Source organism: Fusarium mangiferae (assembly GCF_900044065.1).
Source record: "Fusarium mangiferae strain MRC7560 genome assembly, contig: FMAN_scaffold003, whole genome shotgun sequence".
NCBI lineage: Eukaryota > Fungi > Ascomycota > Sordariomycetes > Hypocreales > Nectriaceae > Fusarium > Fusarium mangiferae.
In genome coordinates this window covers 2,837,384-2,861,774 of record NW_024573923.1, presented here as the reverse complement: position 1 = coordinate 2,861,774, position 24,391 = coordinate 2,837,384, and the positions used below count along the sequence as shown (strand labels likewise).

Genomic DNA, 24,391 nt, shown 5'->3' with positions numbered 1-24,391 from the left:
TACATGGATATGAGACATGGGGTCAGCGATACTATTACATGATATTGCAGCTCTTGGCTGTATGCAGGCCCAACCAACATCGCACAATGTCACGCGATACCCCGCAAGTCAGCGATTTTGTGACCAAAGGAAATGATATGCCTGGCAGCTTCACAGTGCTTTAAATGCTATAATACTTCCCGCTTGTTGCTGCTTTGTGAATATAAGTTCTTCCTCGCCGTCTATACAAAGATTCTCACACGTATAGTCCTGGTTCCATGAAGATGACTTCTCTAAAACATGCTGTCGGCCCCCTTTTATCTGAATGAGTAAGTTCTTTCGATGCTTGATCCTTTTTAGCCCATTTTGGGTGAGATGATGAATTCTTTTTATGCATGGCTTAACTGATCTCCCGAGACGGAGTACGGATGCTTATAGAATGGATGTCTGAATGTGTTCTTCCCCTAGTTTTGCAACCTGCTATCAGCCCGTGTTGCAACCCATGAACTGACAGGAAGAATAGATGCCATGAAAGTCTCTAGACAACTGTCACGTCGAGGTATTAGTATCATGTGATACCTTTCAAGATGTGTTCGGCAGTCATCTTTGTAGTTGAGTTTGGCAGTGCAACCCTTGCCAGGAAATTCAAGTACGACATCAGTCCTTCCATGGAGTTTTCGTTTGTGCACGGCCAGGGGCCGTTTGCGTTCAGAAACACCATTGTAAGGGACAATTACCTAAGAAGCTGCCAAGTCTCTGAGATATGTGCATTTTCAGCATGACTCAATTTGCCTGGCCTGTGTGGAAGCGCTTTCGCAGCCATTACTCAAAATATGAATATACAAGGCCTTGTAACTAATCCTTCACTTTCGCTTTAAGTTGGCCCAGTACGATTAAGCGCTAGTTCGGAACAGATCATCGTGCTACCAATAGCCGCTGACCGCGGTTGATCTTTGACAATCACTCCTTTAGTAGACGATCTATGGTCGAAAACCTCTAGTTCTGCTAGTCTTGTATCGTTTTTCTGGGACCCAAACTCTGTGATATGAGCGCCTGCTTCCGCAGGAAACCTGTGCAGCAGTCGCACTTTAGATGTTGACGTATTTAATCCTACTTGGGGGTAAACTGGCGAGTTCGCCAATTCTAGGTGCATACATCCTGGGACTCTTCAAAGTCGTAATGGAATAGTGAGGCAGCTAGCGACCACAGAAGAGTCCAGCATATCGATGACTTCCACGATGCTATGCGCGCAGAGGGCCTTTGAATGCAACACGTCGTATCATATATAGACTCTCCATGTAAGGGATCTAGAAAGCCCTATACAATTAATCTCACTTATCAATGGCCTAGGGTAGGTAGGTTTCACCCCCTGTCTCAGAGAAGGATATATGACGCCTGTTCACGTGATCATGGCGAGTAAGTGGGGTCAGTCACGTCACGACTAACACGAGTCGCGCTACGCGGTAGCTATCAATTAAAGTCGTGTCGTCAAACCCATCAAAAATCTCCCCTGTGAGAGTCTCCCCTCCAACCGTTTAGTGTCAACAATCATAATCCACCAAAGACGTTGTCAAACACTCTTCACTCTCCTTTCAGTGGATGAATACTTGATTGCATAGCAGTTTTCTTGTCTTTTTCTCTTCCGACGTCGACTTGTTCTTTCTTCGTGTTTCGCATTCGCCTTCCTCATCCACCATGGCCAGTGCAGTTCTTCCTCAGAAACGAGTTCTGGGCGAGAGCCACACTCGCCAGAACATCACATCGTCTCCCTCCTCAACGAAGAAGCGCAAAGTAGATACGATACCGTCATCACCTGCTGCCGCCCGGGCTCCCAGCTCTCAGCATGACCGTCGATCCAAAATGACATCCACTCAGCTCAAGAGTGCATTTGAATCAGAAGTCCTCGAAAAGCTCAGCCAGGACTTGTCGGACCGCAAGCGTAACAACACCGAGAAGGATCAGGCATGGGATAGACCGCCTGTAGTTGACTTCGTACCGGAGCGTGACAGTCTCTGCTTCCAGTCTATTGAAGCCGAGGAGGGTACATTACATGGTGGGCGGGCCACCGTCAAGCTGTTTGGTGTCAATGAAGCAGGAAACTCAGTCATGCTGCATGTAACCGACTTCAAGCATTATCTATATGTTCCCGCACCTGTCAACTTCCAACCACAAGACTGTGCAGCTTTCAAGGCATACTTGGAGACTCAGGTCGCTCAACATCAGCCGACCATCCACTCAGTCGCCTTTGCTATGAGAGAGAACATTTACGGATTTCAAGGGAACCAATCGAAACCATACCTGAAGGTTACCGTGACAGATCCCAAATTCATCAACAAAGTCCGAACAACGATTCAAAGTGGCAATGCAAACTGGAAAGGCATGTGGAGGAACGATGGCGAAATTCAAACTTTTGACAACCTGCAATTTCTACTGCGTTTCATGGTTGACTGCAAGGTATGAGAAAAGCGATGTTATGGCTACATGATCTAATATCCGCCCAGGTCCGAGGAATGTCGTGGGTTGAAGCTCCCGCTAAGACGTACAAAATCATCCCCGATCATGTTCGCCAATCCAACTGTCAAATCGAAGCTGAAGTTAGCTACCTCGACCTCATAGCACACGAACCCGTCGGTGAATGGTCAAAGATGGCACCGTTGCGTATCCTGTCTTTTGATATCGAGTGTGCCGGCCGTAAGGGTATTTTTCCGGAAGCAAACCACGATCCCGTCATCCAGATCGCAAATATTGTTACACAATATGGAGAAAAGAAGCCATTCGTCAGAAACGTATTCTGTTTGCAAGAGACGAGCTCTATTGTGGCAACTCAGATTCTTGAGTACGAAAAGGAGGAGAAAATGCTGAGTGACTGGCAGAAGTTCCTTATACGAGCGGACCCTGATATTATCACCGGCTACAATATTTCCAACTTCGATTTCCCATATTTGCTAGACCGAGCGAAACATCTCAAGGTACCTGGTTTCGAGTACTGGACTCGAATTCCTAGCATGCAATCCAAAGCCAAGGAGACGAATTTCTCCAGCAAACAGATGGGCAACCGAGATACCAAAGCTACAAACACCAACGGTCGACTACAACTGGATCTTCTCCAACTGATTCAGCGTGATCATCACCTCAGGAGTTACACCCTGAACTCCGTGTGTGCCAATTTCCTTGGCGAGCAGAAGGAGGATGTCCACCATACAATGATCACAGAGCTTTTCAACGGCACACCCGAGTCTCGAAGACGTTTAGCGCTATACTGTCTGAAAGATGCCTACCTCCCACAAAGGCTAATGGATAAACTCTCTTGCGTGGAAAATTATACTGAAATGGCAAGAGTCACAGGGGTGCCATTCAACTTCTTATTATCTCGGGGTCAGCAAGTCAAGTTCATCAGTCAGTTGTTCCGAAAAGCACTAGAACAAAAGCTTGTAATTCCCAATCTCAAGTCAGAGGCTTCTGATGAACAGTATGAAGGAGCTACAGTCATTGAGCCAACCCGAGGTTACTACGATGTTCCAATCGCCACGCTGGATTTCGCCTCTCTATACCCTAGTATCATGCAAGCTCACAACCTTTGCTATACTACCCTGGTCAGTAAGAAGGCGATTGAAGCCTTCAATCTCCAGAAAGACGAGGATTACATTGTCACACCGACTGGAGACACTTTTGTCACAACCAAGCAACGCAAGGGCTTATTGGCACAAATTCTTGAGGAACTTCTCGCGGCCCGTAAACAGGCCAAGCGTGAGTTGGCGGTTGAGACAGATCCGTTCAAGAAGGCTGTGTTGAATGGTCGACAACTGGCTTTGAAAGTCAGCGCGAACAGTGTGTATGGTTTGACTGGTGCTACAACAGGCAAACTCCCATGTCTCGAAATTGCCAGTAGTACAACAAGTTTTGGCCGAAAGATGATTGAGAAGACCAAGGAAGAGGTGGAAAACCGTTACAACATAGCAAACGGATATTCTCACGACGCTCAGGTCATTTATGGTGATACTGATTCCGTCATGATTAAATTTGGCACCAAAGACCTGCAGGAGGCTATGAAGCTTGGTGAGGAAGCCTCGAAATACGTCTCGGAGAAATTCATCAAACCCATCAAACTCGAGTTCGAAAAAGTATACTTCCCATATCTGCTGATCAACAAGAAGCGATATGCTGGCCTATACTGGACTAAACCAGAGAAGTATGACAAGATGGACACAAAGGGTATTGAGACGGTGCGACGTGACAACTGTTTGTTGGTCCAGACGGTCATCGAAAAAGTCTTGCGAATGATCTTAATCGACCAAGATGTTCAAGGTGCCCAAGAGTAAGTTCTTTCTCGAATGATGCTTCAGTATTTCCTCTTTTCTTAGAGGTTATTAGACCTCATCAGGCAATGCGGGGAGAAAACGGAATGCTAATGGTAAATTTTCTAGATACGTCAAAGAGACGATTGCCGATCTGCTGCAGAATAAGGTCGACATGTCGAAATTGGTCATCACAAAGGCCCTTACAAAGGACGATTATGCCGCAAAGCAGGCGCACGTCGAGCTGGCGCAACGCATGAAGAAGCGAGATGCAGGCTCGGCACCGGGACTCGGTGACCGAGTGGCCTACGTCATGGTCCGAGGCCCAGCTGGAGCCAAAAACTTCGAGAAGTCGGAGGACCCCATTTACGTGCTTGAGCACAACGTGCCGATAGATACGCGATACTACCTGGATAATCAACTAGCTAAGCCACTCGGCCGTATCTTTGAGCCGATTCTCGGTGAGACCAAGGCGCGCTCTCTACTTACAGGAGATCATACCCGTACAATCTCGGTTGCAGCTCCCACTGTTGGAGGTCTTATGAAGTTTGCAAAGAAGACACAAACATGCATGGGCTGCAAGAAACCTCTGACAGGGAAAGAAGAGTCACAGGGGGCATTGTGCTCTAATTGCGCACCTCGCGTTGGTGAGCTTTACAAGAAGACGCTAGATCGCGTGTCAGACTTGGAGGTGCGCTTCGGGCGACTATGGACCCAGTGCCAGCGCTGTCAGGGCAGCATGCACTGCGAGGTTATCTGCAGTAGTAAAGATTGCCCCATCTTTTACATGCGCATGAAAGCTAAAAAGGATCTTGAGGATGCTGGCCGCGAGCTTTCACGTTTCGACGCCGATCAGGCTGCCATGTGGTGAGAGGGATGCTTCTTCAGGCATCTATACCTGTTCAACATTCGCAGCCGTCGCCTTGCCATTTTTATGTCTATTTTTGTTTGCTGAATCACTGGAGAGGGAACCAAAGCATCTCTGGGTGCGGGCGGCAAGATGTGGAGGGGCATGCTGAGCTGTAATGGAAGAGATGTGTTATAAAATCACGGCTTGACACAGACATATTGTATGTATAGGCGCAGGTATGAGTTTGGCATTGTTTATAATCGTATTGTGTAGGTAAGGCGTTCTGGGGGTTGGGGTTGCGGGCTCAACGTTGTTGCAGGTATCGTTGCATATATTTAAGACAGAATAAAGTACACGGCTTTGGACATGAAGGCGTTTGAGACCTTTATTTCCCTTACGAAAAGCAAGGACCAAGTGTTACTACTAAACATGACGATGGAGCGTTTAAAGGCAACGTAGCAATGGCATCAAAAGATTATTGAGAAATTTCAGTCACAATGCATGGGTTGGAAGCAGTAGAATAGCATAAGTCTAAGTGTTTCGGCGAGAAAGAAAACTAGACACAAATGGCATGATATGATGATACTTTCTCACATCATGTGTTCTGGGCTGCTGAGCGGCCAAACCTCCCGAAGCATATCGAAGTTCACTGGGAGCTTCTCCGCGGGATAGACCCTGACCGTGAGCAGACCGATGGTGATTAACAATAATTTTGGCAATGGTAAAACTTTGAGAGTCAAGTAATGATCGGAAGGAAGAGGAGGCCGCGGAACATATCGGAACGATTGGATAGCCCAAGGCCCAAGGGTAATGAGGGGTGCTGAAGCCTGAAGGGGGGTATCATAAGTCATGATGAGCTGGAAGTTGGGGGCAATTCATGAGGGAACAGATTCATGATGAATGTGGCCAGTGCTTAATCCTCGGGCTATGGCCGATTTGCAGTGGTTCGGTGATGAAGGCCGGGAATTTCGACTGGCCCTTGTAGTTTTCGGAGGGCACCCGGAGCATCTGGTCTCAGACTTTCTCTCTCATGGAGATGTATGTCCGGATGGATCAGCCAGTTCCGTAAACGGTGGACGGCTAAACATTCACGATCAAGACCAAAATTTGTTGTTGTCGGGAGCGAGGTAGTCTCGGTCAAAAGCATGGCGAGGGATGAAACGGAAGCTAAAGTCTTCTAATCGGTCCGGGGAGGCATGCTCTGACAATTTGACAGGCGCTGTATCCGTACTGATGAATTAGGAGAATGCTGTGACAGGACAGGCTCCCCCGGATTATTTTATCCTAGTATCCCCGCCACTGAACGAACTGTAGCGTGCCAGTAATTATTCGTTCGGAAAGGATTTCGGCAACATATGATGGTTTGTGTTGTGGTTTGATAGATCCTTTCCCGACGTTGGCTGATCAAGAGCGCCATTGGTTGGAAGAAGAGTTGATGTCAATTCATTCTTCAAACAAGATGACAAGGCGGCCAATAAGAATGTCTTGATAGTATAGAGACTAGGTAACAGTTACAGTTACAGTTCAGGGTCCGGGGAGTGTCGATATGTGCTGCGCGTCAATGGGGCCACGGCGAATATCACTGACAATAATTGAACAAGATGGTTGAAGCAACCTGGAAGTGGACAAGGATAATTATCCCGGCGCATGCTGTATTTCCAAGTTCGCTGGGTCGGAGGAAGACGCCGGTGACGGGACAAGGGTAAGATGCAACGGTATGAGCTATTCCCGCATTCAGGGTTGCCGCTGATTCGACAGAAGGCAAAAGATATTTCCCTTTCTAGATATAAAGAATAAGTTTGGCTTGGGAATTGGTAATGGATTGTTTGAATTGACGCGCTTGGTCAGGCTAAAGTCCCGGGAACCTGGCTGATGCATCTACGTACCTACACACACACACGACACAGGACTTTAATGTTAAGATTTAGGTTAATTAGCAGTGTGGTGGGCTGGGGATGAGGCACTTTCTCTCATTCCGCTAGACACACAGATCATCCCTCAAATAATAAAATAAAATAAAATCCTGGAGTCGTCCTTTGAGCGTGGGATGCAGCAAGGGACCTACCATGATTACATGTCGTGTGGGGTTATTTGTTAGCTGAGAAGGTCCATGCTTACCTGGGGATATACTGAGAGTAGTGCAACAGTCAGGCCAGCTCAGTTTGGCGCTGAGCAGGAATTGCAAGTGATTAATAAAGGCATTGATGAACGGATTAACGTCGATGATGATTTCAAACAAGCCAAGATAAGATGTGCATGTAATTTACAGAACCCCCACCACGCAAGTCTAAGAGCGACGGTGGCAAGCGTGGAGGTGAAGTGCTGTACTCCGTATAGAGCGAATGGAGGGGATCTGATAATGGATTGGAATAATGGGCGTTGGCTAATAGGAACCGTATCATGAATAATGAATGGCTGAAAACATGGCGTCTTTGATCTTTACTGCAGAGGGCATGGTACGACGGCAGCCAGGACCTACATTGCCGGAGTGAATGAGCGAATATCGGAGGTTGACGATGCCCTGGTTGCCCGTGAGAATGGAAGGCTAGTAAGGTACCCGTAGGCGCGCGACATATGAGAGCCCGAGATCCATTGGCCAGATGGGATGGTGGAGAAGAAACGGAGTTTGTACGGAGGAGCTCACGGCATCTGCGAAGACCCTGGTGTAGTAGTAATAGATTAACTAGTGCTCTCACATGTGAGTTGCTAAGGTGAGGCATGAATCTCATGCGGTGACTTGAGTCTTTCTATTACCGTGAATGGTAGATGAAAAGGAAAAGGAAAAGGAAAAGGAAAAGGAAAAGGAAAAGGAAGGGCATGCTACGATAACATGTGTTTCGTCCATGTCTACCACATCCAAATTCTTCAACTTGCAAGACCACAACCCCAACCCCAACTCCAGACAAAACCAGACAGCATTGGAAAAAATTGGAACCCCCCCCAGGGGTGTGTGATGAGGCTCCTTGTCGATGTCGATGTGGGGTGTAACGCTAGACTGGGGTTTATCGGGAACGACAGAGATTAGGGTGTGTCTTGTCACTCGATTAGATGGGATAATGGCAACGCGATTGCCTATCGAGTGAGCTTTTTTCTGACTCCCGTCCTTTATCTCTGAACACGAATTGTCGCATGTTTGTGCCGTGCCGTGCGTGCGTGCGTGCCACGCTGCGCTGCGCTGCGCTCATGTATCTATCCCGTCCTGGCATCGGTCTTGTATCGGATGCGGACGCGGACCTCGATGCCATGACGGAAAGAGTGATGGAGTGACCCAAGCGACCATCTCTTGCCATTCTTTCGCAGCCCTCGATAACCATATAAACCTCGCCTTCCCATCGCTTTTCAAGACGGTTTCCCTCCCTCCTTATCTCACACTCAACAAGTCTCGAAAAGTGTATCGAATCTCTTCGCAATCTCGTTCCCAGCAGGAATCTATTTATCAATCACCACTTTCGATACACATCCCAAATGCAGCTGAACACCATGTCTCACCTTCCCCAAGAGCCCGAGTTCGAGCAGGCCTATGGCGGTAGGTAACCCATTATGTACATCAATGAGAACACAAACCCTGACTTGCAATCTCCAGAGCTCGCCTCTGCCCTCGAGAACAGCTCTCTCTTCAACGAGCACCCCGAGTATCGTACTGCCCTTGCTGTGGCCGCCATCCCTGAGCGTGTCATTCAGTTCCGTGTCGTCTGGAACGACGACAAGGGTAACCTACAGGTCAACCGCGGTTATCGAGTCCAGTTCAACGGTGCCCTTGGCCCCTACAAGGGTGGTCTTCGATTCCACCCCAGCGTCAACCTGTCCATTCTCAAGTTCCTTGGTTTCGAACAAATCTTCAAGAATGCCCTGACTGGCCGTAAGTGACCTCATCACCGCGCTTATCTAGTCCCTGCATATTGCGGGGCGATGGTTGGCACAAGTGAATGAACCAGACTCGCTAACATTGTTCTAGTCAACATGGGTGGTGGCAAGGGTGGTGCCGACTTCGACCCCAAGGGCAAGTCTGATGCCGAGATTCGACGATTTTGCCAGGCTTTCATGACTGAGCTGTCCAAGCACATTGGTGCCGAGACTGATGTTCCTGCTGGTGATATTGGTGTCGGTGGCCGAGAGATCGGTTACCTCTTTGGCGCCTACCGCAAGCTTCGCAACCGTTGGGAGGGTGTCCTCACTGGAAAGGGTCTTTCATGGGGTGGTAGCTTGATCCGACCTGAGGCTACTGGCTACGGTCTCGTCTACTATGTCGAGTACATGCTTAAGCACGCCAACCGTGGCACCTTCGAGGGCAAGCGTGTCGCTCTCTCCGGCTCCGGAAATGTCGCCCAATACGCTGCTCTCAAGATCATCGAGCTTGGTGGTTCTGTTGTCTCTCTTTCCGACTCCAAGGGTGCTCTCGTCGCTAAGGAGGGTTCTTCATTCACACCCGAGCAAATCCACAACATTGCTGCCCTCAAGATCAAGCACCAAGCCCTGACCACTTTCGAGCACGATGGACAGTTCACATGGATTGAGGGCGCCCGCCCCTGGGTCCATGTTGGTAAGGTCGACATTGCTCTCCCCAGTGCTACTCAGAACGAGGTCAGCAAGGAGGAGGCCCAGGCTCTCGTTGATGCTGGCGCTTTCATCGTCGCTGAGGGTTCCAACATGGGTTGCACTGCTGAGGCTATTGATGTCTTCGAGGCTCACCGCAAGGAGAAGGGTGCTGAAGCGCTCTGGTACGCTCCCGGCAAGGCCTCCAACTGTGGTGGTGTCGCTGTTTCTGGCCTTGAGATGGCCCAGAACAGCCAGCGTATCCAGTGGACTGAGAAGGAGGTTGATGACCGCCTGAAGGCCATCATGAAGGATGCCTTTGTCGCTGGTCTTGAGACTGCTCAGAAGTACGTCGAGGCCAAGGAGGGTGAGCTTCCCAGCTTGATTGCTGGTAGCAACATCGCCGGTTTCATCAAGGTCGCCGAGGCCATGCACGACCAGGGTGATTGGTTCTAAACAGTTATTCAAGGATGCCTGGAGCGAGATAAGAGATCGATCAGAAAGGCCGCAATACCCGAGCTGGGCTCACATCAAGGCTCTCTGATCTTCTCATCACGATTGTCTCGCACAATGTCGAACTACTTCTGCACGGAACGGAGTTTCATTCTTGGCTACTATCAGGGCTTGCATACTGTTGGGCGTTGGCGGGGTTTCAAGAAGGGGATCACTTTGGGTTTTCTTCACGATAGACGTGGGCCTGGATCTTATAGTTTTTTTCTCACCTATTTCCTTTTTACTTTTTCTCCTTTTTAGCCCGATAGAACGAAGAATGAAACATGACACTTTTGATTCAAAGAAAATGAGAGCGCTGTGACATGTGTTCTTGGTCCACTGGATTGTATCTAAACTTAATCCTTTCAAATTGTTCAAACTTTGCCCATTTGCCAAATCACTTGGTATCATTATTCTGTCTCGCTCTTCGAGACTGGGGAGGACTTAAGCTACATCGTTCAATGATAGTTTCAAGGGCTCATTCCGGGGAAGAGGTGGTAATTCAATTTGGCCAAAATTTCTTTGGTGTGAGTTGCCGCTTCAATTTGATCCAAAATCTCACACATCTCCAGTGAAGTTCATTCATAGCCGTCTCCACTTCGGCATGTAACATTAAGTAGCCAAGGATCTGGGACTGGACGGCTGCGGCGTTACCTAGTCTGGGTTAATTTATGGTTCCTGATTGTTCACTTGTGGAACCTCGGCTGATGGTGTTACCGCGGGGAATTGTTACCTTAGTAGGTACTTAGGTAGGCATTGGATCTTATATATCCCCTTCGTTCTAGTTGTAAGTCAGATATTGTTCCTTTAGTCTTACTTGATGTAAGTGAAGGCCTTGGTTTGGCCCTTTTGCTGCATATTTAATCTCATCTTACCTTCAACATCGACTACCATGTTGCAGCATCCTCCTTTGACTGGCATCAAGGTGCTAGAATTCGCTGGTCTTGCTCCTGGTGAGTACATCAAAGACAAATGAAAGAGCAAAGTTGATAAACCGATTTTCTTGAAGGACCTTATGCTGGCATGTTGCTCGCTGACGCAGGCGCCTCGGTTCTCCGCATAGACCGTGCTCGACCCGACGCATCTGCGCCTACAGAAGACATGCTAGCCCGGCATAAATCCTCCATAGCCGTGGATCTTAAATCAGAGCGGGGCGTTGCGCTTATAAGACGTCTTGTTGCTGAGGCCGATGTCCTCATTGACCCTTTTCGTCCAGGCGTACTTGAGAAACTGTCACTGGGTCCGGAGGAGCTGTGCCGTCTTAACCCAAGACTTATATATGGCCGCATGACTGGGTTCCGTCGTGATGGAAAGTACGCACTCATGGCAGGTCACGACATTAACTATCTTGCCGTTTCAGGTACACTGGGAATGCTGGGCAGAGATGGCGAGAAGCCACATCCGCCGTGGAACATCCTGGCTGACTTCGCTGGTGGAGGAGCGATGCTATTTGAAGGTATCTTGATGGCCATCATCTCAAGACAATCTTCTGGCCGCGGACAAGTTGTCGAGGCAAATATGGTGGATGGAAGCTCATATCTGACCACTTTTCCTCGAATGGCGCTCAAGACGATGGTGGGCAACAGTGGCCGAGGAAACAATTTGCTCGATGGAGGTGCTCCCTTTTACGACACTTACGAGACATCGGATGGCAAATATGTCGCTGTCGGAGCTCTTGAACCGCAATTCTTTGCCATTCTTTTAAGTGGGCTCGAGATTGCTGGTCAAGGATGGGAAGAGGATCAGCACAACAGAGATCGCTGGCCCGAGCTTCGGCATTTAATGACAGATAGGTTTCGAAGTAAGACTCGTGCCCAGTGGGAACTAGTCTTCGATGGTACTGATGCGTGTTGCACCCCTGTGCTGGAGTATAGCGAACTAGAGAATGACCCCAAGCGGGAAGGTGACCAGAGACCGGCGGTGACCTTGCGGGAGACGCCCTGTCTTGCCGTGAAAGAGGGCGTAGGACATGCAGACCCAGCTCGGCTTGGACAAGGCCCAGGTGTACCCGGAGACGGCTATAGAGCGAATCTGCTGAAGCCTGGAGCAGGGGGGGAAGAAGTCTTGAGGAAATGGCTGGGATGGGAGAACGGAACCGAGTATGTACTGGAGCGGGGAGGGTTTGTACTCAAGGAGCTTTCCAAGCTGTAACATGTACTGAGTATGAGTGTCGTGTTTTATACAAGCCATCATTGGCTTGCGCTAATGGTAGAAAGACCAGGAAACTGGTGTGTTAGGACAGAGGCACCAAAGAGAGAGTTGCGTTGGATGCACACTCAGAAGGGCAATGATTATATATTCTACCTACAACAGGACCTTTCTACACAATCCACTCAGAACTAACAAGTAAGCTTGGTAGAAAGCGCAAGCCAGTAGCTGGACAGCTAACACATTACCGCCACTTACTCCCGCTTCGTCAACAGCGCCCCAAGACAAAACCACGCCTGCAAACCCTGTCGTATGCAAGGGCCAAGCCATGCATCCCAATATAAGTCATTAAGCAGTCTACTACAGGCCTCTCCCTGAAAAGTGTGGTATCGAAAAATATAAATAAAGTGATGCTTAGGACGTCATGAGAAGGGGCCGGGAGACGACTGCTGGGTAGTGAACTCCCTGGGGCGGTTACTTCGTAGGTGGAGAAGCGGCAGAAGGGCTCAGTCTGACCCCGATGCTGAGCAGGGAAGTCATGATACGAGTCTTCGTCCATCACCACATCACTGTACTTGACTGACGATCTCACTGGCCTTCGAGAGAGACTCAACCATCTGCTGGCACTCCTTTCTCCGTCGGATTGTGAAGTCACTCTCCTTCAGAAGGTCGTCCAATGTGTCGGTTCGGTACATGTTCTCCAATAGCTCTCGTTGCATTTCGTCCTTGGTAAACCTATCGCTGATATTAGGGGATTTGACGGAACCTCTGGCTGCGAAACACTTACTGCACAAGATTCAGCATGACAGCCTTGGGGACCATGTCAATCATGGTTCGCTTGACGATGTTATAGTAAGAGGAGATGAGGAGCTCTGTACAGTCATTAGTATTATGCCATAGATGCCAAGCCCTTCATCTAAACGTACTGATAACCTCCACCTCAATATTCTCGCGTTCTGACAGGGTACCAGAAGCCTTGAGAGTGGGTGGAGGAGCTTCCATAGCGGCGGCCTTTTTCTTGTTCTTGGCCGCGAAGAAACTACCAAAAAAGCCCGAGTTGCCGGCGCTATCGGGATCCGGGACTGTCGGGCTGGCAGCCCGGGGGGTTGATGCAAGTGGCTTGCCAGTCTTTGGGTCAACCTGAACAGGCTTGCTGGGGTTGTATCGCTCATTCACCATCGCCATTGCCTGAGATATCAGTTTAGAGCCATTTCAAGTAAGCTCAGAAGCGAATTGACTTACTCGGTGACCGTTCAGAAAGTCGGGGTGGCCTGTGTTGACGTAGCATGATTCCATAGCCACCAAATCTCTGACGAGCTTGTTGGTAGGTTCCATAGCCTTCTTGAAAAAAGCAATTACTACGCCATGCATCTTTTCCTTCAGTTGAGGGTACCGGCGGTAAAGCTGCTTGGCGAGAAGCTGTGACAGAATTCGAACAAGTTCATCGTATACGAGAGAAACACACTTCAAACTGGGGTCTTCCAATCGCTTGATCTGCTGCTTCACAATCAGTTCGAAAGCGGTAGTACCGACAAATAGTGCTGGAGAAGATCCAGAAGAGTTATAGAGGATGGTACGGATGTCAACATCCTTGACGACATCAAATGGGTCAATGGCCTTGACACCGTTCGAGTAAAGCTCGTGAAAGACAAAGCTGATACGAGCACCTCCCGAAAGCTCAGTGCTGGACAGCTCAGTGTTGTTACCATCCAGAACTGTGCGCCACTCGTTGGTGAACTCGGTGATGATATTCAGAACGATGTTGGCGCTGTTGCCGAGCATAGAGGGGCCGAGGCTTTCCAGTTCAGCTGAGTACTTTTGAAGAGAACTACTGATGCGGGCCTTGATGTCAGGTAGGGTCTGTTTGATGTGCATCATGAGAATGAGGTTAAGTTTGCGCGCGAGATAAGGAGTTCCACAATATGAGCTCTTGTTTCGGTAAGCCTTATGGTTTTCGAAAAAGTTCTTCTCAGCCTCGAGCGCCTGGTTGATGGCCTTTCGATTATCAATATCTCGTTGGCCTCGATTCACAACGGGGACGTAGCCCAGTCGAAGAGGAATGACACGGTTCGACAGAATATCGATGACATCAGTTCCCTCATCCATCAGATCAACCTTGGTCAAGACTCCGATCGTCCTTTGACCTTCAGGGTCAACCTCTCGTGCCAGCTTGAGACCGTCCGAGTTGGCCAAGTCCTGGTTGGCGGCAGTGACTGCAAGTATGATGGCGTTGGACTTGCCAATATGTTTGAGAACCATCTCCCGGATCTGTCGTTCGATATCGCGAGGCTGGTCTCCGACTGGGACCTTGGTAAGTCCGGGCAAATCGACCAGGGTCAGAGTGAGGACGTTGGGAGAATAGATACGAAGGTTGATGGGAGCGGGGGAGATGCCGGCATTTCGTCCAACCTTGGCTTCTGTCTCTCTAGAGATCTCGTCTCGAATCTTGGAAAAATCGTAGAACTTCTGCCCAGGGGCATGAAGGAACTCTCCCCACTCATCGGCATTGGCCTGCTTGTCGTTGGTGGTATCGACCTCCTCGGCCTTGACTCCATTGCTCTGGGGCGCACGGTTGATGAGTTGAAGAACGAGGGGACGTCGGGTTACAATACCAGAGCCTCGGGGCAGGCTAGGAGGGGCGGTCAGTCTCATGGCGACCTAACATAGGCGGTATGCAGCAAACTCACAAGTCTCGACCGACAATGTTCTCCAAAACTGAACTCTTTCCACTTGACTGACTTCCCACCACGGCGATCTGAGGCAAATCGATAGGGTTGTTGACACCAACAGTCGCGAAAACATCCTGAAGCTTGTTGACAAGTCTATCAATGGAAGTTAGAGGTAGGGTAGAGTTGGAGGGTAGGCATCGTGACTAACTGGATCAGGGCGGGATCCGAAATGCCGCCCTGCGAAGCAAGGGTGCCGCTCATGTTCGTTGATTCTTCCAGCTTGAGGCTGTGTACGCTTGAACGATGCGTAGAATCGAGCGAGTTGAAAACGATAGGTGGGGGAGGAGGGTTAATGGTTTATTTAACTTCCAGAAAGCGGTCGAGGCAAAAGATAACGGGAAACGGTGCGGAAGCTTGGAACAGGGTACCACAGCAGCCCTGGTTGATCTGCAAGTTTTTCAAGCGTACAAGTCGTGAGAATGAACAGCGTTCGGGGGTGCAAGGTCGTTGTATATAAGAGATGGGTGGTGTTGCTAGAATAAAGGAGGGAACTCCCAAGACGACAGCGAGTTCACGAGCCTAATGGCACTAAGAATTGCGCGCCGCATTACGTCCTTACATTGTGCCACATAGTGTGGCGCAGGAATTCCCAATCTCAGCTTTTATTGCCTTACATAACTGGTCCAAAAGCTTAGCGTTCCCATCAATGATATTGCACGTGACGACCCTGAATATCATTCTGGCTGGAAGCTCAGAACTCTGTAGCCTGATGAACACGTCAGCCTGTGATGGTCCCCAAAGATAAAAATGGTTGCCTTCCTCGAGGCGGCATACCTAAGAGAAACCATGGCGATACTGTTTCCTGGCTGGAGGCCTCGATTTAGGTACCGGTAGATGTTCGAACCCCAGGTACACCCGTTCGAAGGTACATTCAGAAAGCGACCTAAAATGGACTTTGGGTTTAGTATGTATGTGATCCTATTCAGCCAAACCCAGGAGCGGTTCATTTGTTTTTGTCAATCATATTTCGTTGGTGCTTTACATATTTCAATATGGTGCTTCAAGGACACTTGCACTATTAGACCCTTGCTTATACAATCAGTTCTTGCCGGGTCTTTCGATGCCAGCCTTCAGGCGGCGATAGACCTTAGATAGCCATGCCTCAGTTCTAATTTGTTAATTTGACAAGAAAAAGAAGTTGTATCTAGACCCTAACATGGTATAGGGGAAGGGTCATGTGCATGAAATGCGGAAGTAGTGGATGAGCTACAACCACAAGATGTCCGTCTTGTGCATGATAAGCCGGTACATGGGTAGCTACCAAAGTAACGGGTACTGATACAGTAGCTTGCTCGAGAACTGTCAGCATGGTGGTAGGACATGTATTGGCTTGCAGCAGAGGAGCAGTAAGAACATAAAAGTTTCTGGTCACCCTCTCGAAGAAAAGCACACTGTAAGACATTATCGGGATTTCACACAGCCAGGCGCAGTCCAGGACTCGGGAGTGTCTCATCATTTGCGGTGACGATATGATTTGAACGTCATCAGCTAAGGCTGCAGTGGTGTGGGGTTGACACTGCGTCTTAAGCCAGAGACGCTAACTGATGGATGGGTAAGAGGTTCCATGCGGTCTTTGAGTTGGTTAGCAGTCAACAAGAGAATGCATGCCTAAATAATTTATTCTTTGGGGTATGGGAAAGAAAAATACCCATCAAAAGCGATGGGATATCAAAGTAGGTAGGAAACAGAGGCAATGCTGAATAGGTTATCTCGTCTCGCAAGCCTCCACTCATTGCGCCCTCTGATTCATAAATCCCGGTGTTTATGCCCTCAATGTCAGCCACAATGAGCAATTGTTCCAGGGGAGACCTGGGTTGCAGATGAGCTTGGGTGTGCTGTACACCTCTGTTGTCGCCTGTCGGGGTGCTAATTGGGGAGCCGTGAACACCCTTGGATGCTTCTCCTTCAGACAGCTCTGCCATACCTCAACACATAACACCATAGCTGCGGACGTAGTCAATAAGCCCACAGTGATAGCTCCGATGATCTCGTTGGAACTCATAAATATTGACATGAATCGTATCTGGCTTTCTCAAGCTACTAATGTATAAGAGATCAAGACGGCGGTTTCTTCTAGCATCTTTACCTCGTCACATGCACACACTCCTTGCTAACTGACCCCAGCTGCTAACATAACCTACCTAGGTACCTACCTACCTTACCTATCAAGCGCCACCACCTCCACCTCCCGCTTCCAACCACCATCCATTACATACCTACACTACCTACCTTACATCACAATACCACGACTCTTCACATCCATCCTGCCCTTTGTCATCGTGCTCGCCTTATTGTTGTTTCATTACTTTGCCTGAACTGCATTTTCTGGTTGAAGCCAGTTTTCTACTAATCAAGCTACCCCAGATTCCACCGCGGCAGGAAACCGCGGAGAGGCCGTCCTGGACTCCTCCGGCGAGCCATCGCACCCAAATCTCCACGACACCACTTCCAGTGATCCAGACACGCCACATCTTCTCTCGAACTTTTCTAACACTACTGCTTCCGCCCATTCCTCCGCCGTCTCCCCGGCTAACGCAACCGCGCCCCAACCCCATCGACAAAACCGGAATCAGACACAGACTGGCATCGCGAATATAGATTCTTCGGCTGCCAGATTTGAAGGACTTCCGGGTCAAGTACCGGCTCGGATACTCGGACGACGTCAACGCTCCCCGGCTCCTGACCGCCGTTTCGAACCGTCAACCGGCCGATCCTACACGCCAGACGGTCATCTTATCGCTGAGCCCAGGGCAAAGCGACGAAGAGGGAACGTCACCATGGGTGGCAGTGACATTCTTGATCCCCATAATGGTGCTCCTTTAGGAATATCCAATGGATCAAGTGAAGTGTTTTCAGGGGTCACAAACGGTAACAAGACTGCCATGAACGGATCTTCAGCTCGAGATAAGAACACATCGGTCCTTAGACGCAACGAACGATCCTCAAAGTATTTTGGCCATGACCGTGAGGAGGTAACCCGACTATTGATACAAGCTTTATCAGACATGGGATACCGGACTGCCGCAGATAATGTGAGCCAAGAGAGTGGCTACGAACTGGAAAGTCCAACAGTAGCCGGCTTCAGATCTGCTGTTCTGACCGGGTCATGGCCCGTGGCCGAAGAGTTGCTTGCTGGCGCTTCGTTGGAGACTGAAGGCCTAGGTAATGGCCTTGTATTAGCACCTGGCGCGGATCCCAACGCCATGAGGTTTTGGTTACGACAACAGAAGTTTCTGGAACTTCTGGAGCAGAAAGATACAAGCAAGGCTCTGATAGTACTTCGAAGCGAGTTGACCCCGTTATCCCATGACACTGGTAAACTGCATTTCCTATCAGGTCTACTCATGTGTCGTTCGGTCGAGGATCTTATGGCAAAGGCTGAGTGGGATGGTGCGAATGGCCAATCTCGAAAGCTGTTGCTCTCGGAGTTATCAAGTACGTATCCTGTTGAATTGTTCGATTCCCTGCTGACATGTAAAGAATGCATATCACCGTCGGTCATGCTCCCTGAAAATCGCCTGGCAGTCCTTCTTGAGCAGGTTAAGCAGAGTCAGATCGACACCTGTCTATACCATACTGAAGCGTTATCGCCTTCGCTCTACTCAGACCACTTCTGTGACAGACGCAACTTTCCAACAGAGGTCGCATTGGAGCTTTCGAATATGGCCGATGAGATTTGGCAAGTACAATTCTCCCATGACGGAGCCAAGATGGCGGCGTGCGGCAGTAGCCCAGAAGTTATGATATGGGATACACGCACATTTAAAGTCTTAGAGTCTCTTGACGGCCATGATGGCGGCGTCGGAAACATTGTTTTTAGCCCTGACGATTCTCTGATTCTCTGCTGCTCGAGGGACGGGCATGCAAGATTGTGGACTACTAATGTGAGTTATTAACAACTCCTCATTCTCATACCCGAAAGCAGCACTAACAGTGAGCTTAGGACGGGACTTTGATCAGGAAATTTCCTAAATTTGAGGAGCCTGTGAGCGGCTGCGTCTGGGCTCAGGACAGTCGGTCACTGGTCGTTGGAACGCTAGATCCTAATTACAGCCTTCGAACTCTGAACCTGGATACGAGTGAGCAGTACGAGTGGGGGGTAAAGCATAGAGTCCAGGACCTATGTGGATCGCCAGACGGTCGCTGGCTCGTGGCTGTGGACAATCAGCAGACAATCCACGTCTATAACGCTGTTACACGAGAACTGGAGTTTGATATGGAACTTAAAGCCCGACCGACATCAGTCAACATCAGCCAAGACTCGCGTCATCTTCTTGTCAATAAGTGCGACGGTGAAGCTCAGCTCATTGACCTCTTGACGCGGAATTCGGTCCAGAAGTTTTTCGGTCATACAGGCGGAGACTATCTAATTCGATGCTCGTTTGGTGGAGCCAACGAGAGTTTTGTCCTAAGTGGTAGTGAAGATGGTAACATCGTTATATGGCATAAAAACACGGGTGCGGCAGTCGAGCGCCTACATGGCCATCATCCCCGCTGCAATGCTGTTGCATGGAATCCTACCGACTCGTATATGCTAGCGTCAGCGGGAGACGATGGCCGAATAAAGATGTGAGTGTTCTTGCGTTACCACGGAGACCCAATGAGTAAGTCAACAGCTAACACGAATCCCAGTTGGTCCAACAAAACGGCCAGTGTTGAATTAAGGGCTCGTCATAATCAAGCAGGCAACGGTTGGACAGCAGAGGAACGATGAATGCGGTAACGTCAAAGACTCCTGACGCATTCAAGTGACTTTTTTTTGGCAGGAAGAACACGGCGGGCGTGCTTTGCGTTTGGCTTATAGAGTAGATGGAAGCGGATGTACGGAAGTATAACACACCAAGATTGCTTACGCCGGCACGATCATAATCATCATGGGCCTTGACGAATCGGGGAAACGGCCATCGATTGTCTCGGCGTTGGGTCTGGATGGTGGGTGATGTGTAAAACGAGATGTCTGAATATGTTAAGTGTCTCATCCTACCGTATTCAGGTAGACAGGCGCATGAATGTGAAATCCTATCTTCACAACCCGGTTTCTGTTCGTTTAGACCTTGGTAGCCCGGAGCGAGTGTCCTTCGTGTGCGAAAGCTTAACTTGCGCTGGACAAGACAGACTGCGAAATCGTTCCTCACAACATTTCTAACAAAAGTGGTCGCCTAGGTTGGTAGTTAAGGCGCGGTACATTGACTGCTATCAATGATGTGATCCGAACGAATTCTTGCAATCACAACTAGTTAATACCATAAAACAAAGTTGTTATGCAGGCTGGTTGCCTTCGTTGTTTGTTGCTTGGAGTTCTACAGATTCTTCTAATTCAGTATTCTGGCCTGCCTATACGGAGTATAAGGCCTGGATTTAGAACAAAGATTCCTCAGCTTAAATATAAAATTTAAGTTCACTATCAGCAGTGCCTGCATGAACTGACCTTGCGATACTGGGACCAGGGCAGATGGATGAGATGGTGGCCAGGCCAAGCGCGGGACGGCACGCCATTTGTGCATCCGCAAGATCGATCTTGTATGGAAACTGAGAGAACTACAATCTAGCAAATGCAAGACTAGAAATAGTCAAGGAGTCGACACGGTAATGACCCATGGTTAGCACTCAATAGCCTATCAACGCACAACAGCATCTGAGATACTGGGCTACACGAGTAGATGTTCATGGATCTATCTGCGTGTAGCTCGGGGGACTTAGATCTAAGTCTGATATCACAGAGCCCTTATCCGACTTTAAACAGGCATCTGCGGCTGTGGATAATACACGACGACTTCAGCTATAGGTTCGTCAAAGTGCTCGGCCGGAGACAATGTCATAAGCCTTACTGGTGGACTTTGAAGGAATGTATTGGGTAAATGTACCCTAATCACTCATCCCATCCACACCAAGAGACGGATCAAAGAGGCGGCATTTAAAGTAACCACTAAGTCAGAAACATTCGGATCTCCTATGGAATACATTTCTTGACATCCAAAGTGGCGGATGAAAGAGTTGAGCCTCTTTGCAGATTTGGGAAAGATCAACTTACTCGGAGTTCCTCTCGAGGATTCAACTTAGAAGATAAGCTGTGCCTTAGTTACGAATCCCAATGAATCTCTCAGAGCCGCCGCCGCCGCCGATGCATTTTGGACGGTGAAGCGAATCAACACCACTCCACTTGGTTCAGCACAGAATAACATACACAAAGTCATAGAGTATTCCCGATTTTCGGAACTGATTATTGATTTGTCTATTCGTTGCCATCGAGACTTCTCCTCCTTGGCTTCCTTTGAACCCCTGTCGACACATGGTTCTGAACCGGGCGTTATCGAGCCATGTACCCCGTAGAGACGCTAAGACCCTGACGGCTGTTCCCCCCTGACGTTGGAGCAGTCATGGCTCACGGACGACGCGGGAACCAAAGACGGATGAAGAGCAAGGCCGAGGTAGAAAGGAAGGGCCGAAGTGGAGGCAGAGTTGACATTGTTGAGACAATCAAAGATGTTGTTTGAGGCGGCAGCATGTCTTTCAACAGTAAGAAAGGGGTCAACAAGCCTGTTCCGAACAGGGTCATGATCATATTAATATTGCACTGACGCGAGGGTAGAAGACTACTCGATATTGGTTTATGTTCTGAACACTGTCGCTAGGCATCGTGTTATCTGACGATGATACATGGAGGAATTGTATCCTCTAAGAAGAGGACGAAGAGCAAAAGGCCAGAGTGATGTCGATGCCACCTTGAGACCCCTGGAAATATCCTGACAGGATTTGATGTTTCCATGACCCCTGCTTAGTGGACCAGGAACGGCCGCCGGAGGGCTGGGCACTTGGATTTCATTGTACTCCGTAATTGTGTTGTGTTTACCTTAGGTACGGATACTCTGTGCCTGACTGCCTGGTATTGTACCATGCAACCAGACGCTCAGCCCAAAGGAACAGTCAGCATCATCAAAGAGTGAGTGCTATATTATTTCTATTTTAACGACTTCTCCTACTCTGTACGTTGTTGATACTCAAACATAGGTTAAGGCCGAATGGTGGCCACGAACACCAGTCTACAGTCCGGGGAAAATCCGTTGCTTTGGTTTACCGAACTACATACAGTACTACATGTGTACAAATGTCTTGATGTTACCTTCGTTATGAAAGATTTGGCCATTGGCGGGATGGGCCGGCGCCGCGTGTAAAATGGGCGACGGACTCTGCCAGTCTGTCCATTAAAATTATAGGACAAAATGTAGATAGATACCATCCATAGCAGACTATCCGTACAGCGTCCCAGATCAAACCATAGGTACCTTAGTAGTTAGGTAGGCCTAGAGGGAAAGAAAACCCAGGACCTGAATCCTGAATGATAAAAGGACTTAGGGAATGTAGTATGAATTTAGGGTATCTTTGCTAGTTTAGGATACCTTTTGCTGAGTTTTTTTTGACACCGCACATTAAATAAAGTCCTATGTTTTCTTGCTCTCTGAGGGTTGGGTAGTTATCTTAAGTATCTTCGATGGAGCCCTAGAGCCTGTGGGGGTAGCGCGGCGTTAGAGCAACCAGATGTGCTGACCTTGGCCACGTGCTGGCTCCTTAAGAACCGGCAAAACACTTAAGATGGATCGTGATTGAACTGTATTCCGAAGATCTTTAATCGTATGTAAAGCGCTGTCGATGAGGCTTGAAGCTCTTGATTCTTTCCTTTCAACTCAAACACCAGGAGGCAGCGACTACGACTACGGATAGGCACATTGATATAAGGCAGGCCTTTGCTTTTTCGATCTTGGGGCATCCCTGTAGATGACATACCGCACTCAGTGCATTACCGTGCGATGAGAAACACCTAGGCGATCCAGGCATGGGTTAATATGATTAATGGCTCAAGCGTCAGTATGTGCACGGTGACATGGGCACGGAACCCATGGGCGAAAGTTGGTCTTCCATTTTCGGTTTACGACCCTCATCATGTCGTTTGCTTCTCAGATATAGTGTTCACAGACATACCCCATACATAGGTAGTTGCCAGTTCTCCTGGGACCGATCAATGTCGGGAATACCTGAAAACATGATTTACCATGAGCGGCCACATGGGCTTGGAGTTTACACCCGTATCTCATGAGGACTTGGAGGGAATAACGGGCAATCAGACGTCGGAAGGACAAAATGTAGCTGGGAGTGTTGAAGGTGCTGGAGCAGAGAGATTCCAGCGGCGAGATCGGCCCACCAAGTCACTTCGTGGCTTACGAAGGTGAGGTGAGCATTCAGATTCAGAGAATAACGTGGCCGTAATCTTGCCAGAAGCGCTAAGGTATCCTGAGTCGTGCTACCTGCAGCAAACAGGTTGGAACGATATCTTAGGTACCTACCCTACCAAGCTTACATGAGGCACCTGGGCAGTGCTTAACTTCAAACGCGCTGGTGACTGAAGGAGAGGGTTTCTTATCAATATATGGGCTGAGTCTCCTTTACGGCTTCCCGTTCTACCTACTTACTAAGTTATCGGCCTGAATTTGCTTGCCGATTTCGCCCATCGAGACATTCTTTTTCTACAGCTTCAAGAACTGAGGGAAAGGAGAATTGAATTGTCCCCACGTCTAAATGCCCTTCCGACCTGGCAAGCAAGGTAGGCACTACATATGTAAGCACAGGGGTACATACCTGGGAATAATCAGTTGTCAAATTCTCCTGGCGTACATAGAGTAACATGGTCGATCCACCAGGCTTACCCGAGTCAGTTTCATCTGGGATGAACTGTTTGTTGACCGACTAACCGCCTAGTTTCTCAAAAGTTATCCATAATTGGGAATTTCCTGACATAACTTAAATGTGTGTTCAGTTCTTATTTTCTTGCTCCCCGACGTTGTTGATGCAGAATCTCAGGTAATACGGTCAGATACTAACTTTTCTTGAAACTTTGTAAGATCTCAATATGATATCTGCGCTCAGTCCTCCCACCATCCCACCACAGACAGAAAAGAGTAAAGACCAGCATTGTCCCCTAAAAGTTTTAGTCACTACCTACAGGTAGGTAGCTAGGTACGTGCCCCAGGTGCATGAGCAAGTCGGTACTGTGGTCAGCAGGGACTTACTACTATAAGTTGCCTAGGGCTTGAAATAGGTAGGGACCCAGTAGTAATCGAGGAGGTTACAGGCTGGGTCAACTACCTATCCGTACGTCTTCCTTTCTTTCAGCGATGCTGGTGACTACTACCTACTAGACAAGACTGTATGGACCTGGAGCCGGGCAAGTTGTGTTCGCTGAACTCTAGGATATTAGTACTGTGCATGCCTGGAGAAGCCACTGTACCGGTGCAGCGGTGCTCAGGCTGTTCCTTCCATTTCTGTTCGAGACTTTTAGTTCATTTCGCCTGACTCCTGTCTGTAACGCATCC

At 48.8% G+C, this 24,391-nt stretch overlaps 5 protein-coding genes across 5 annotated transcripts; 4 read left to right on the top strand and 1 right to left on the bottom strand.

The window, feature by feature from the left end:
• Positions 1-1,674: 1,674 nt before the first annotated feature.
• FMAN_04226 (putative DNA-directed DNA polymerase III) lies at positions 1,675-5,145 on the top strand (the record flags this gene model as incomplete). The annotated part of the gene is made up of 3 exons (XM_041829090.1): positions 1,675-2,433; positions 2,481-4,294; positions 4,404-5,145. 3 exons carry the CDS (start codon positions 1,675-1,677, stop codon positions 5,143-5,145), a joined length of 3,315 nt encoding a protein of 1,104 aa, XP_041679887.1.
• A 3,444-nt stretch (positions 5,146-8,589) lies between these two features.
• Positions 8,590-10,113, top strand: FMAN_04227 (putative glutamate dehydrogenase (NADP+); the record flags this gene model as incomplete). Its single annotated transcript, XM_041829089.1, has 3 exons — positions 8,590-8,650; positions 8,708-8,983; positions 9,080-10,113. 3 exons carry the CDS (start codon positions 8,590-8,592, stop codon positions 10,111-10,113), a joined length of 1,371 nt encoding a protein of 456 aa, XP_041679886.1.
• A 928-nt stretch (positions 10,114-11,041) lies between these two features.
• Positions 11,042-12,300, top strand: FMAN_04228 (putative alpha-methylacyl-coa racemase; the record flags this gene model as incomplete). The annotated part of the gene is made up of 2 exons (XM_041829088.1): positions 11,042-11,102; positions 11,159-12,300. The coding sequence occupies 2 exons, from the start codon at positions 11,042-11,044 to the stop codon at positions 12,298-12,300; spliced, it is 1,203 nt and encodes a 400-aa protein (XP_041679885.1).
• Positions 12,301-12,863: 563 nt separating this feature from the next.
• FMAN_04229 (putative VpsA protein) lies at positions 12,864-15,227 on the bottom strand (the record flags this gene model as incomplete). Its single annotated transcript, XM_041829086.1, has 6 exons — positions 12,864-13,032; positions 13,085-13,169; positions 13,224-13,485; positions 13,540-14,926; positions 14,985-15,119; positions 15,175-15,227. 6 exons carry the CDS (start codon positions 15,225-15,227, stop codon positions 12,864-12,866), a joined length of 2,091 nt encoding a protein of 696 aa, XP_041679884.1.
• Positions 15,228-17,803: 2,576 nt separating this feature from the next.
• FMAN_04230 (uncharacterized protein) lies at positions 17,804-19,740 on the top strand (the record flags this gene model as incomplete). Its single annotated transcript, XM_041829085.1, has 4 exons — positions 17,804-18,461; positions 18,507-18,910; positions 18,970-19,595; positions 19,659-19,740. 4 exons carry the CDS (start codon positions 17,804-17,806, stop codon positions 19,738-19,740), a joined length of 1,770 nt encoding a protein of 589 aa, XP_041679883.1.
• Between the last annotated feature and the right edge of the window lie 4,651 nt (positions 19,741-24,391).